The sequence below is a fragment of the Zonotrichia albicollis genome, chromosome 24, assembly GCF_047830755.1.
Source record: "Zonotrichia albicollis isolate bZonAlb1 chromosome 24, bZonAlb1.hap1, whole genome shotgun sequence".
NCBI classification, from domain to species: Eukaryota; Metazoa; Chordata; class Aves; order Passeriformes; family Passerellidae; genus Zonotrichia; species Zonotrichia albicollis.
The window spans coordinates 1,256,183-1,271,636 of record NC_133842.1 but is presented as its reverse complement, the minus strand read 5'-3'; the positions used below and the strand labels follow the sequence as shown (position 1 = coordinate 1,271,636).

The 15,454-nt window shown below is 47.8% G+C and overlaps 2 protein-coding genes across 2 annotated transcripts; both read right to left on the bottom strand.

The window, feature by feature from the left end:
* Window positions 1-1,129: 1,129 nt before the first annotated feature.
* On the bottom strand, window positions 1,130-4,720 carry LOC141731629 (armadillo repeat-containing protein 5-like). Its single transcript, XM_074558043.1, has 2 exons — window positions 3,350-4,720; window positions 1,130-1,676 (listed from the first exon to the last, which is right to left on the bottom strand). The coding sequence occupies exons 1-2, from the start codon at window positions 3,628-3,630 to the stop codon at window positions 1,130-1,132; spliced, it is 828 nt and encodes a 275-aa protein (XP_074414144.1). The 5' UTR covers window positions 3,631-4,720.
* A 1,353-nt stretch (window positions 4,721-6,073) lies between these two features.
* Window positions 6,074-15,402, bottom strand: LOC141731628 (armadillo repeat-containing protein 5-like). Its single transcript, XM_074558042.1, has 4 exons — window positions 15,011-15,402; window positions 11,875-11,985; window positions 6,228-6,707; window positions 6,074-6,078 (listed from the first exon to the last, which is right to left on the bottom strand). Exons 1-4 carry the CDS (start codon window positions 15,285-15,287, stop codon window positions 6,074-6,076), a joined length of 873 nt encoding a protein of 290 aa, XP_074414143.1. The 5' UTR covers window positions 15,288-15,402.
* Between the last annotated feature and the right edge of the window lie 52 nt (window positions 15,403-15,454).

Genomic DNA, 15,454 nt, shown 5'->3' with positions numbered 1-15,454 from the left:
TAAATTAGCCTGGAACCCCCCAAGGTGTTTTGGGATGGTCCCAAACCCCCCCAGAATAAAAAACCCCAAAAAAATCCCCCAAAATTTGTGAGAATTGCGAGAAATTCACGAAAAATCAGCCCCAAAAATAAAATTTTTACACCAAATCCCTCCCCAAAATTTCCACAAATCCCCCAATTTTTCCCAAATTCCCCCCAAAATCCCATTTTTCCTGAGATTGTCCCCTAAAATCTCCCCGATGTTCCACAAAATCCCCCAAATTCCCAATTTTCCCCTCAAAATCACATTTTAGCCCAAAAAAATTTCCCCTATTTTCCCCCCAAAATCTCATTTTCCCCAAAACCCCCACATCCCTCAAATTCCCCAATATTCCCCCAAAATCCCCAATTTTCCCCCAAAATCTCCCTCAAGTTCCCATTTTTTCCCCCAAATTTCCCCCCAAAATTCCTCTCAAAACCCTCAATTTTCCCCAAAACCTCCCCAATTCTTCCCCAATACCCCCCAAAATCCCAACATTTCCCCCAATTCCCATTTTTATCCCAAATTTCCACCCAAACCCACCCAAAATCCCCAATTTCACCCCAAATCCCCCCAAAATTTCCCCCCAAACCTCTCTAAATCCACCTCAAATTCCCCAAAATCCCCATTTTTTCCCCCAATATCCCATTTTTCCCCCCAAACACCCCCAATTTCCCCTCAAAATCCACCTCAAACCCCCCAAAATCCCCATTTTTCCCCCAATTTCCCCATTTTCCCCTCAATTTCCCCATTTTTCCCCCCAAACCCCCCCAATTTCCCCTCAAAATCCACCTCAAACCCCCCAAAATCCCCAAATTTTCCCCCAAACCCTCAAAATCCACCCCAGATTCCCCAAAATCCCCATTTTTTCCCCAATATCCCATTTTTCCCCCCAAACCCCCCCAATTTCCCCTCAAAATCCACCTCAAACCCCCCAAAATCCCAATTTTTCCCCCAATTTCCCCCAAACTCCCAATTTTCCCCCCAAATCCCCCCAATTTCCCCTCAAAATCCACCCCAAACCCCCCAAAATCCAATTTTTTCCCCCCAAATCCCCTTAATTTCCCCCCCAAACTCCCAAAACCCACCCAATTTCCCCTCAAAATCCACCTTAAATCCCATTTTTCCCCCCATCTTCCCCCCATTTACCCATTTTCCCGCCAAACTCACCGAGCTCTCTCAGCCTCTCCCTCCTCTCGGGCGCCATTTCGGGGCCGGGGTCCCTCCCCGCGCCCCCCGCCCACGCTCGGGGCCGCACCCCCAGCACGAGCCAGCAGTGGATGAGGGAGGGGCCGAACCCCCGAACCAGGAGCCCCAAAATTTGCGGGTTTTGCACCAAAAGCTGCAGCAGGCGGGGGGCGCGGGGGGAGGGACGCGGAGCCCCCGTCAGGTAAGCCAAGATGGCGGCGAGCACGGGAGGGGAGGGGAGAGCCGGGGAGGGGCGGGGCGGCAGCGCCAAACGCTCCAATAGGAGCAGGGCTGGAGCCTCAGGGGGGCGGGGCTCCGTCAGGAGGGCGGGGATTGGGGGGAGAGCCAATGAGAGCAGCGAGGGAGGGCGGGGCTTGGAGGGGCGGGGTTCTGCTAAGGGGGCGGAGTCGAGGGGCGTGGCCAGCGGTGAAGGGGGGCGGGGCTCAACCCCGGTGCTGCTGAGCCAGGTCCTGTGTGGGAGGGAAGGGGTTAAACGGTGAGAAAATATAAAAAAAAAAGCTAAAATTGTGTTAAATGAGCCTAAAATGATATTAAAAAATTCCCATAAAAAGCCATTTCAATGAGTCCCAAAAATTTCCTGAAGTAACCCAAGAAATTCCATTAAATAACCCCAAAATCACCCCAAAAATTCCCTTAAATAACCCAAAAACTCCCCTTTAATAATCTAAAGTACATACAAAACTCCCCTTAAATAACCCCCAAAATTCCCTTAAATAACCCCAAAAATTCCCTTAATTAACTCCCAAAATTCCCTTAAATAACCCCAAAAAATTCCATTAAATAACCCCAAAAATTCCCTTAAATAACCCCAAAAATTCTCCTTTAATTATCTAAAATACATACAAAACTCCCCTTAAATAACCCCAAAATTCCCTTAAATAACCCCAAAAATTCGCCTTAAATAACCCCAAAAATTCGCCTTAAATAACCCCAAAAAATTCCTTAAATAACCCCAAAATTTCAATTAAATAACCTCAAAAATCCCTTGAAATAACCCCAAAAATTCCCTTAAATAACCACAAAATCACACCAAAAATTCCCTTAAATAACCCCAAAAATTCCCTTAAGTAACCCCAAAATAACCTCAAAAATTTCCTTAAATAACCCCAAACATTTCCTTAAATAACCCCAAAAATTCCTCTAAAATTAGCTCAAAATTCCCTCAAAAGACCTAAAAAAATCCCCAAAAATCCTCTTAAATAACCCCAAAAATCCCCTTAAATAACCCCAAAAATTCCCTTAAATAACCACAAAATCACACCAAAAATTCCCTTAAATAACCCAGAAAAATCCCTTAAAAACCCCAAAAAATCCCTTAAATAACTCCAAAAATTCCCTTAAATAACCCCAAAAATTCGCCTTAAATAACCCCAAAAATTCCATTAAGTAACCCCAAAATCACCCCAAAAATTCCCTTAAATAACTCCAAAAAATCCCTTAAATAACCCCAAAATAACCTCAAAATTTCCTTAAATAACCCCAAACATTTCCTTAAATAACCCCAAAAATTCCTCTAAAATTAGCTCCAAATCCCCTTAAATAACTTAAAAAAATCCCCAAAAGTTCCCTTAAATAACCCCAAAATCACCCCAAAAATCCCTTGAAATAACCCCAAAAGAACCCCAAAAATTCCATTAAATAACCCCCAAAATTCCCTTAAATAACCCCAAAAATTCCCTTAAATAACCCCAAAAATTCCATTAAGTAACCCCAAAAATTCGCCTTAAATAACCCCAAAAGTCCCATTAAAAAACCCCAAAATTTCAATTAAATAACCTCAAAATCACCCAAAAAAATTCCCCTTAAGTAACCCCAAAATCTTAAGACCCCTCCCCAATATCCCAAATCCCCTTGAGACCCCTCCCCAATATTGCAAACCCCCCAAAAACCCCTCCCCAATATCCCAAATCCCCCAAAATCCCCTCAAAGCCTCGCAAAACCCCTCAAAATCCCCCAAAATTCCCTTTGAGACCCCTCCCCAATATCCCAAATCCCATCTAAACCCCCTAAAATCCCCCTGAGACCCCTCCCCAAAATCCCAAATCCCCCAAAAGCCCCACAAAACCCCCTCAAACTCCCCCAAAGCCCCCTCCCCAATATCCCAGGACCCCTCCCCACTCACCTGAGCCCCCTGTAGCTGCCCGCCGCCGCCTCCTTGGCAGCCCCCAGCCCCAATTCCCGCGGCCAATCCGCCGACGCCGCCTCCTTCTCCTCTCTCTCTTCCTCCTCCTCCTCCTCCTCCTCCTCCTCCTCCTCCTGCCGCCCCCCCCCGGCGCGATTGGGGGCGTGGCCTGCGCGCAGGGCGCGCGCCAGCAGCGGCACCGCCCCCCGCCTGTCAATCACCCGCAGGGCGGGCGGGTCCCAGGCGAAGGCGCTGAGGGCCAGCAGGGCGGCGCGGCGCATGCGCGGGGAGGAGCGCGGCTCGCGCAGCAGCGCCAGCAGGGCGGGCAGGCCCCCCGAGCGGCGCACGCGCCCTCGGTTGACGGCCTCGCGACACAGCAGGCACAGCGCATGCGCGCCCGCCTCGAAGTGCGCGCTGCGGACCCCAGACCCAAATCGGGAACCCCCAGACCCAAATTTGGGGGTTTTGTCTGATTTGGGACCCCCAGACTCAAATTGGGAACCCCCAGACCCAAATCGGGAACCCCCAGACCCAATTTTGGGGGTTTTGTCTGATTTGGGACCCCCAGACTCAAATTGGGAACCCCCAGACCCAAATTGGGGGGTGCGGACCCCAGACCCGGATTGGGGAGAGGAGACCCCAGACCCAAATCGGGAACCCCCAGACTCAAATGGGGAACCCTTAGATTCAAATTGGGAACCCCCAGACCCAAATTGAGGAGAGGAGACCCCAGACCCAAATTGGGGGCTGCAGACCCCAGACCCGAATTGGGGGCTGCAGACCCCAGACTCAAATTGGGGACAGGAGACCCCAGACTCAAATTGGGAACCCTGAGATTTCAATTGGGAACCCCCAGACCCAAATTTGGGGGTTTTGTCTGATTCGGGACCCCCAGGCTCAAATTGGGGGGTGGAGACCCCAGACTCAAATTGGGAACCCCCAGACCCAAATCTGGGATTTTCACCTAATTCAGAACCCCCAGACCCAAATTTGGGATCCTTGGTCCTGGATTTGGGACCCCCAGACCCAAATTTGGGACCCCCACCCTTAAATTTGGGGTTTTCACCTAATGTGGGACCCCCAGACCCAAATTGGGGACCCCCATTCAAGTGGGGACCCCCACTCAATTTGGGATCCCCACCCTTAATTTGAGACCCCCCACCCAATTTGTGACCCCCTCTCAATTTGAGACCCCCACCCTCCAATTTGGGACCCCCACTCAATTTGGGGTCATAGCTCACATTGGGACCCTCACCCAATTTGGGACCCCCACTCAATTTGGGACCCCCACTCCCACATTTGGGACCCTCACCCAAATTAGAACCACCCTTGAGTTTGTACCCCTCACCCCCAAATCTGGGACCCCCACCCAATTTACCATCAGACCCAAATTTCAGACCCCCAGCCCCAATTTCATGGCCCCCTTCCCCAAATTTGGGACCCCCACCCAATTTATGTTTGGCCTCAAATTTAGGACCCTCACCCAATTCAGAATCACTCCCAAATTTAGGACCCCCACCCAATTTGTGACTCCCAAATTTAGGACCCTCACCCCCAATTTCACACCCCCCATCCCCAAATTTGGGACCCCCACCCAATTTACAATCGGCCCCATATTTAGGACCCTCACCCCCAAATTTGGGACCCCTACCCAATTTATGTTTGGCCTCAAATTTAGGACCCTCACCCAATTTACCATCAGCCCCAAATTTAGGACCCCCACCCCCAATTTCACACCCCTCACCCCCAAATTTATGACCCCCACCCAATTTAGAATTCCTGTCACATTCACCACCCCCAGCCCCAAATTTGGGACCCCCACCCAATTTATGATCAGCCCCAAATTTGGGACCCCCACCCAATTTATGATCAGCCCCAAATTTGGGACCCCCACCCAATTTATGTTTGCCCTCAAATTTAGGACCCCCACCCCCATTTTCACACCCCTCACCCCCAAATTTGGGACCCTCACCCAATTCAAGCTCACCCCTAATTTCACACCCCCAATCCCCAATTTCCCCAAATTTGGGACCCCCACCCAATTTAGAATTGCCCTCAAAGTTAGGACCCTCACCCCCAATTTCACACCCCTCACCTCCAAATTTGGGACCCCCACCCAATTTATCATCAGCCCTAAATTTGGGACCCCCACTCAATTTAGAATTGCCCTCAAAGTTAGGACCCTCACCCCCAATTTCACACCCCTCACCTCCAAATTTGGGACCCCCACCCAATTTAGAATTCCTCTCACATTCACCACCCCCAGCCCAAATTTCCCCCTCCCCAATTTCATACTCCCCCTCCCCAATTTCCCATGCCCCACCCCCAAATTTGGGACCCCCACTCAATTTACCATCAGCCCCAAATTTGGGACCCCCACCCAATTTACCATCAGCCCCACATTCACCACCCTCACCCCCAAATTTGGGACCCTCACCCAATTCAAGCTCACCCCCAATTTCACACCCCCCCTCCCCAATTTCACAGCCCCCATCCCCAATTTCCCACCTCTCACCCCCAAATTTGGGACCCCCACCCAATTTGTGACTCCCAAATTTGGGACCCCCACCCAATTTACCATCAGCCCCAAATTTAGGACCCTCACCCCCAATTTCATATCCCCACTCCCCAATTTCCCCCTCCCCAATTTCACACCCCCAATCCCCAATTTCCCCAAATTTAGGACCCCCACCCAATTTACCATCGGCCCCATATTTAGGACCCTCACCCTCAAATTTGGGACCCCCATCCCCAATTTCATACCCCCAATCCCCAATTTCCCACCTCTCACCCCCAAATTTACGACCCCCACCCAATTTCCCATCAGCCCCACATTCACCACCCCCAGCCCCAAATTTACGACCCCCCCCCAATTCACATTTCCCCCCCCCCTCCCCCATCTCCCCCACCTCCCCCTCCCCATTTCCCATGCCCAGCCCCCTCCTCACCGCCCCTATGGCCGCTTCCACCGCTCCGGCCGCCCCCAATTGCGGCCGCAGCCCCCCCTGTCCACTCAGCGCTGCCAACGCCGCCATGGCCGAACCCCCAATGTCCAGCCCAGGCCGTCCGGCCAGACTGACCAGCACAGGAATGGCCGCAGTGACCGCTTGAGCCACGGTGGATGAGCCAGGAGTGACCAGCAGGGCGTGGAGGGCTCTGGTCAGTGCCGGACATGCGGGGTCAGTGGGAGGAAGGGTGGTCAAGCGGCCGGAGAGCGCTGCGGCCGCTCGGACGCGGTCAGCGAGGGACAGGAGGGGTGGGCAGGGGGTGCTGAGGATGCGGAGGGAGCGGGCGGCGCTGAGGAGGCACCCATGGGTGCTGCAGGTGGTGGTGAGGGTGATGAGGAGCGGAGCGGCGCCTGAGGGGTTAAATTTAAAAAGGATTAGAGAGGGAAAAATGGCAGAAAATGGGTGAAATTGAGGGTGGGATTATGCGGAAAATTCACATCAAATTGCCTCAAAAATGGCGGAAAATCGCCGTCAAATGGCCCACTCAAAGTTCCCAAAATTCCCCCAAATCAGTCCCAAAATTCCCTCAAATTCTCCCCCAAAAATTCCTCAAAATTCCCTCAAATCACTCCCAAAATTCCCCTTAAATTCCTCCCTCAACTTCCCAAAATTCCATCAAATCAGTCCCAAAATTCCATCAAATTCTCCCCAAAATTCCCTCAAATCACCCCAAAAATTCTCCTTAAATTCCTCCCTGAACTTCCCAAAATTCCCTCAAATTCTCCCCAAAATTCCCTCAAATCACCCTAAAAGTTCCCCTTAAATTCCCCCTGAATTTCCCAAAATTCCCTCAAATCACCCTAAAAGTTCCCCTTAGTTTCCCCCTGAATTTCCAAAATTCCCTCATTTCCCGGAGCGGTGCCTGAGGGGTTAAATTGGGAAGGGGGAGAGAGGGAAAAAAATGGCAGAAAATGGGGAAAATTGAGGGTGGGATTATGCAGAAAATTCACATCAAATTGCCTCAAAAATGGCGGAAAATCGCCGTCAAATGACCCACTCAAAGTTCCCAAAATTCCCACAAATCAGTCACAAAATTGCCCCCAAAATTCCCTCAAATCACCCCCAAAATTCCCCTTAAATTCCTCCCTGAACTTCCCAAAATTCCCCCAAATCAGTCCCAAAATTCCCTCAAATCACCCTAAAAGTTCCTCTTAAATTCCTCCCTGAACTTCCCAAAATTCCCCCAACTCAGTCCCAAAATTCCCTCAAATTCTCCCCCAAAATTCCCTCAAACCAGTCCCAAAATTCCCTCTCCTCAAAATCCCCTCAAATTTCCCTCCCAAGTTCTCGAAATTGCCTGCAAAATTGCCTGCAAAATTTCCCTCCAAATTTCCCAAAATTGCCCCCAAAATTCCATCAAATCGTCCCCAAAATTCTCTCAAATTCTCCCCCAAAATTCCCTCAAATCACTCCCAAAATTCCCCTTAAATTCCTCCCTGAACTTCCCAAAATTCCATCAAATCGGTCCAAAATTTCCCACAAATTGCCTCCAAAATGGCGGAAAATCGGCGTCAAATTACCCCCTCAAAGTTCCCAAAATTCCCCCAAATCAGTCCCAAATTGCCCCCAAAAATTTCCTCAAATCATTCCTAAAGTTCCCCCAAAATTGCCTCCAAATTCCCCCCTGAAATTCCAAAAATTGCCCCAAATCACTCCCAAAATTCCCTCAATTCTCAGCCAAAATTCCCTCAAATTCTCCCCAAAATTCCCTCAAAATTCCCACAAATCACCCCCAAAATTCCCGTTAAGTTCCTCCCTGAACTTCCCAAAATTCCCCCAAATCAGTCCCAAAATTCCCTCAAATCACCCCAAAAATTCCCCTTAAATTTCCCCCTGAATTTCCCAAAATTCCCTCATTTCCCGGAGCGGCGCCTGAGGGGTTAAATTGGAAAGGGGGAGAGAGGGGAAAAAATGGCACAAAATGGGGAAAATTGAGGGTGGGATTATGCGGAAAATTCACATCAAATTGCCTCAAAATGGCGGAAAATCGCCGTCAAATGACCCACTCAAAGTTGGCAAAATTCCCACAAATCAGTCCCAAAATTCCCTCAAAATTCCACAAATCACCCCAAAATTCCCCTGAACTTCCCAGAATTCCCTCATTTCCCACCCAAAATTCCCCCAAATCAGTCCCAAAATTCCCCTTAAATTCCTCCCTGAACTTCCCAAAATTCCATCAAATCAGTCCCAAAATTTCCAACAAATTCTCCCCAAAATTCCCTCAAATCACCCCCAAAATTCTCCTTAAATTCCGCCCTGAACTTCCAAAATTCCATCAAATCAGTCTCAAAATTTCCCACAAAATTCCCCCAAAATTCACCCAAAATTCCCTCAAATCACCTCCACAATTCACCCTAAATTTCCCCCTAAATTTCCCCCCAAATTACCTCAAAAATGGCGGAAAATCGCCGTCAAACGACCCCCTCAAAGTTCGCAAAATTCCCCCAAATCAGTCCCAAAATTCCCTCAAATCACCCTAAAAGTTCCCTTAATTTCCCCCTGAATTTCCCAAAATTCCCTCATTTCCCGGAGCGGCGCCTGAGGGGTTAAATTGGAAAGGGGGAGAGAGGGAAAAAAATGGGACAAAATGGGGAAAATTGAGGGTGGGATTATGCGGAAAATTCACATCAAATTGCCTCAAAAATGGCGGAAAATCGCCGTCAAATTAGCCACTCAAAGTTGGCAAAATTCCCCCAAATCAGTCCCAAAATTGCCCCCAAAATTCCCTCAAATCACCCCCAAAATTCCCCTGAACTTCCCAGAATTCCCTCATTTCCCACCCAAAATTCCCCCCAAATCAGTCCCAAAATTCCCCTTAAATTCCTCCCTGAACTTCCCAGAATTCCATCAAATCAGTCCCAAAATTCCCTCAAATTCTCCCCCAAAATTCCCCCAAATCACCCCCAAAATTCTCCTTAAATTCCTCCCTGAACTTCCCAAAATTCCATCAAATCAGTCCCAAAATTTCCAACAAATTGCCTCAAAAATGGCGGAAAATCGCCGTCAAATTACCCCCTCAAAGTTCCCAAAATTCCCCCAAATCAGTCCCAAAATTGCCCCCAAAATTCCCTCAAATCACCCCAAAATTCCCTGAACTTCCAGAATTCCCTCATTTCCCACCCAAAATTCCCCCCAAATCAGTCCCAAAATTCCCCTTAAATTCCTCCCTGAACTTCCCAGAATTCCATCAAATCAGTCCCAAAATTCCCTCAAATTCTCCCCCAAAATTCCCACAAATCACCACCCAAAATTCCCATAAATTCCTCCCTGAACTTCCCAAAATTCCCTCAAATTCTCCCCAAAATTCCCTCAAAATTCCCTCAAATCACCCCAAAATTCCCCTTAAATTCCTGCCTGAACTTCCCAAAATTCCATCAAATCAGTCCCAAAATTCACTCCAAAATCCCCTCAAACTTCCCCTCCCAATTTCTCGAATTGCCCACAAAATTGCTCTCAAAATTTCCCTCCAAATTTCCCAAAATTTCCCAAAAAAAATTCCCCCAAAAAAAAAAACCCCAAAATTCCCAATAAATCCCCCCAAAAAATCCCCCAAAAATCCCCAATTTCCCCCAAATACCCCCAAAAATTCCCCCAAAAAATCCCAAAAAATCCCCAAAAAATCCCCAATTTCCCCTCAAATACCCCCCAAAATTCCCAAAAAAATCCAAAAAAATCCCCAATTTTCCCCCAAAATACCCCCCAAAAATTCCCAAAAAATCCCAAAAAATCCCCAATTTCCCCCCAAATACCCCCAAAAAATTCCCCAAAAAAATCCCAAAAAATCCCCAATTTCCTCCCAAATACCCCCCAAATACCCCTCAAAAAATTCCCCCAAAAAAATCCCAAAAATCCCCAATTTTTCCCCCAAAATACCCCCCAAAAAAATCCCAAAAAAATCCCAAAAAATCCTCAAAAAATCCCCAATTTCCCCCAAACACCCCCCCAAAAAAACCCAAAAATCCCAAAAAAATCCCCAATTTTCCCACAAATACCCTCAAAAAATCCCCCAAAAAATCCCCAATTTTCCCCCCAAAAAATCCCCAAAAGATCCCCAAAAAATCCTCAATTTCCCCCCAAATACCCCCCAAAAATTCCCCAAAAAATCCCAAAAAATCCCAAAAAATCCCCAATTTTCCCCCCAAATACCCTCAAAAATTCCCCAAAAAAATCCCAAAAAATCCCCCAATTTCCCCCCAAATACCCTCAAAAAATTCCCCAAAAAATCCCCCAAAATCCCCAATTCCCCCCAAATACCCTCAAAAAATTCCCCAAAAAAATCCAAAAAATCCCCAAAAAATCCCCAATTTCCCCCCAAAAAATCCCAAAAATCCCCAATTTTCACCCAAATACCCTCAAAAATTCCCCAAAAAAATCCCCCAAAAATCCCCAATTTTCCCCCAAATACTCCCCAAAATTCCCAATAAATCCCAAAAAATCCCCAATTTCCCCCCCAAATACCCCCCAAAAATTCCCCCAAAAAAAATCCCAAAAAATCCCCGATTTTCCCCCAAATACCCCCCAAAATTCCCAATAAATCCCCACAAAAATCCCCAAAAAATCCCCAATTTTCCCCCAAATACCCCCCAAAAAATTCCCCATAAAAATCCCAAAAAATCCCCAATAAATCCTCAAAAAATCCCCAATTTTCCCCCCAAATACCCCCCAAAAATTCCCCAAAAAAAATTCCAAAAAATCCCCAATTTTCCCCCAAATACCCCCAAAAATTCCCCAAAAAATCCCAAAAAATCCCCAAAAAAATCCCCAAAAAATCCCCAATTTTCCCCCCAAATACCTCCCAAAAAATTCCCCAAAAAAATCCCCAAAACATCCCCAATTTTCCCCCAAATACCCCCAAAAAAATCCCCAAAAAAATCCCCAATTTTTCCCAAAAAATCCCCAATTTCCCCCAAATACCCCCAAAAAATTCCACAAAAAAATCCCCCAAAAATCCCCAATTTTCCCCCAAATACCCCCCAAAAATTAAAAAAAAAATTCCCAAAAATCCCCAATTTTCCCCAAATATCCCCCAAAAATTCCCCAAAAAAATCCCCAAAAATCCCCAATTTTCCCCCAAATACCCCCAAAAATTCCCCAAAAAAAATGCTAAAAAATCCCAAAAAAATCCCCAATTTTCCCCCAAAATACCCCCCAAAAAATTCCCCAAAAAAATCCCAGAAAATCCCCAATAAATCCTCAAAAAATCCCCAATTTTCCCCCAAATATCCCCCAAAAATTCCCAAAAACAATCCCAAAAAATCCCCAAAAAATCCCCAATTTTCCCCCAAATACCCTCAAAAAATTCCCCAAAAAAATCCCCAATTTTCCCCTAAATACCCTCAAAAAAATCCCCCAAAAATCCCCAATTTCCCCCCAAATACCCCCCAAAAATTCCACAAAAAAATCCCAAAAAATCCCCAATAAATTCCCCAAAAAATCCCCAATTTTCCCCAAAAAAATCCCAAAAAATCCCCAAAAATTTCCATTTTTTCCCCCCAAATTTTATCATTTTCTCCTCACCGGCCTCCAGCACATCTCGTGCCCCATCGGGCTCCAGGGCCAGGTTGGCCAAGGTCCGGGCGACGCGGTTGCCAACGCTCTCGGGGACACCGGGCACGGACAGGATGGACACTGGCACAGAGGGCAAAGGTCACGATGGACACACGGACATTGGGACGGACACACGGACAGAAATCCAGGCCAGGATGGGCACTGTGGCCAAAGGACACACCCAGCACTTTTCCCCTCACACTCCATATTTCCCCCTTAATCCCAATATTTTTCTCACATTTATCATATTTTCCCACATTCCCGACAATTTTCCCCTCACACTCCATATTTCCCCCTTAATTCCAATATTTTTTTCACATTTCTGATATTTTCCCACATTCCCGACAATTTTCCCCCTCACACTCCATATTTCCCCCTTAATTCCAATATTTTTTCTCACATTTCTGATATTTTCCCACATTCCCGACAATTTTCCCCTCACACTCCATATTTCCCCCTTAATCCCAATATTTTTCTCACATTTCTGACATTTTCCCACATTCCCGAATATTTCCCCCTCACACTCCATATTTCCCCTCTTAATTCCAATATTTTTTTCACATTTCTCATATTTTCCCACATTCCCGACAATTTTCCCCTCACACTCCATATTTCCCCCTTAATCCCAATATTTTTTTCACATTTCTCATATTTTCCCACATTCCCAACAACTTTCCCCTCACACTCCATATTTCCCCCTTAATTTCAATATTTTTTTTCACATTTCTGATATTTTCCCACATTCCCGACAATTTTCCCCTCACTCACACTCCATATTTCCCCCTTAATCCCAATATTTTTCCCACATTCCCGACAATTTCCCCCTTAATTCCAATATTTTTTTCACATTTCTCATATTTCCCCACATTCCCGACAATTTTCCCCTCACACTCCATATTTCCCCTTAATCCCAATATTTTTCTCACATTTCTCATATTTTCCCCACATTCCCAACCATTTTCCCCTCACACTCCATATTTCCCCCTTAATCCCAATATTTTTTTTCACATTTCTCATATTTTCCCACATTCCCGACAATTTTCCCCTCACACTCCATATTTCCCCCTTAACCCCAATATTTTTTTCACATTTCTCATATTTTCCCACATTTCTGATATTTTTTCCACATTCCGGACATTTTTCCCCTCACACCCGGCCCTTGGCCCGCTTCTCTCATTCCCGATATTTTCTCTCATTCCCGATATTTTTTCCTCATTTCTGACACTTTTCTCCTCACACCCAAGAGATTTCTCAATATTTCCAACACTTTTCTCCTTATTCCCGGTATTTTCTCCACATTTCCGACACTTTTTTCCACATTTCTGACACTTTTTTCCACATTTCCGACACTTTCCCCCTCATTCCCGGCCCTTTTCCCCTCACACCCGACATTTTCCCTCACTCACGACACTTTTTTTCCTCATTCCCAACACTTTTTTCCCATTCCCGGCACTTTTTTCCTCACACCGGACACTTTTCTCCACATTTTCGACACTTTTCCCCTCATTCCGGGTATTTTTTTCCACATTCCCGGTATTTTTTCCCTCACACCCGATATTTTTCCCTCACACTCTCTCACCCCGGCCCTCTCCCCCTCACACCGGGCACTTTTCTCCACAATGCCGGTCCATTTTTCTCTAATTCCCGTTATTATTTTCACATTCCTAACACTTTTCTTCTAATTCCGGACACTTTTTTGCCACACTGGACACTTTTCTCCACATTTCTGTCACTTTTCCCCTCATTCCCAGCACTTTTCCCCTCACACCCGACATTTCAGGCCCCTCTCCCCTCATTCCCGGCACTTTCGCCTCACACCCAACATATTTCTTAACATTTCCAACGCTTTTCTCCACATCCCCAACACTTTTCTCCACATCCCCAACACTTTTCTCTACGTTTTCGGTACTTTTTCCCTCACAATTGAGATTTTTCCCCTCACACCTGACCCATCTCCTCTCATGCCGGCCCTTTTCCCCTCACACCGGGCACCTGTCTCCACATTGCCGGTACGTTTTTCCCTCATTTCCGATATTATTTCACATTCTTAGCACTTTTCTCCTCATTCCCGGCACTTTTTTCCTCATTCCCAACACCTTTCTCCACATTTCCGACACTTTTCCCCTCATTCCCGGCACTTTTCCCCTCACACCCGACATTTCAGGCCCCTCTCCCCTCATTCCCGGCATTTTTCCCCTCACACCCAACACATTTCTTAACATTTCCAACACATTTCTCAACATTTCCAACGCTTTTCTCCACATTTCCAACGCTTTTCTCCACATTCCCGACACTTTTCTCCACATTTTCGGTAATTTTTCCCTCACAATTGAGATTTTTCCCCTCACACCTGACCCATCTCCTCTCATGCCGGCCCTTTCCCCCTCACACCGGGCACCTGTCTCCACATTGCCGGTACATTTTTCCCTCATTCCCGATATTATTTCACATTCCTAGCACTTTTCTTCTCATTCCCGGCACTTTTTTCTTTACCCTGGACATTTTTTCTCCACATTCCCGGTACTTTTCCCCTCACACTTGACACTTTTTCCCTCACTCCGGACATTTTCTCCTCACACCGGACCCTTTTCCTCACATTCCTGGTACTTTTTTCTTCACACCGGACACTTTTCTCCACATTTCCGACACTTTTCTCCACATTTCCGAAACTTTTTTCCACATTCTCGATACTTTTCCCCTCAGACCTGACACTTTTTTCCCTCACTCCCGGCACTTTTCCCTCACACTTGACACAATTTCCTCACATTCGGCACTTCCCCCCTCACACCCGACACTTTTTCCCTCACACTGCATACTTTTCCCCTCACACCCGACACTTTTCCCTTCATTTCTGACACTTTTCTCCTCATTCCTGACACTTTTTCCCCTCACTCCGGACACTTTTCCCCACATTCTCGGCACTTTTCCCCTCACACCGGACATTTTCTCCTCATTCCCGGCCACTTTTCCCCTCACACCGGACATTTTCCCCTCATTCCCGGCCACTTTTCCCCTCATACCGGGCATTTTCTCCTCATTCCCGGTACTTTTCCCGTCACACTTGACACTTTTTTCCTCATACCCGCCACTTTTCCCCCTGACTCACCCAGCCGCGGCACCCCTCCGAGGCTCCGGGCCTGGCGCCGGCAGCCGGGCTCGGTGCAGCAGTTCCCGAGCACGCTCAGCGCCAGCTCCAGCACCCTCCGGGGCCTCTCGGGCCCCACCAGCTCCAGCAGCGGCCCGAGCCCCCCTCGCTCCCGGAACCGCGCGGGGCCCCCGGCCCGCCGCGTGTGCCGGGCCCGCAGCGCCAGCAGCGCCCGAGACAGCGACGGCTCGGCCGCGGCCCGCACGGCCTCCACGCACCAGCCCAGGGACTCGGACATGGTGGGGGAGAAATGGGGGAAAACGGGGAAAAAAATAGAGCGGGGGGAGAGGGGAACGGTGAGGGGCGGAACGGGCGGAAAGGGAGAGCGGGGAGGGGGGGAACGGCGGGGAGGGGGCACAGAGAGAGCGGGGGAAGGGAGAGGGGGAGGGACGCGACGCGCGCGGG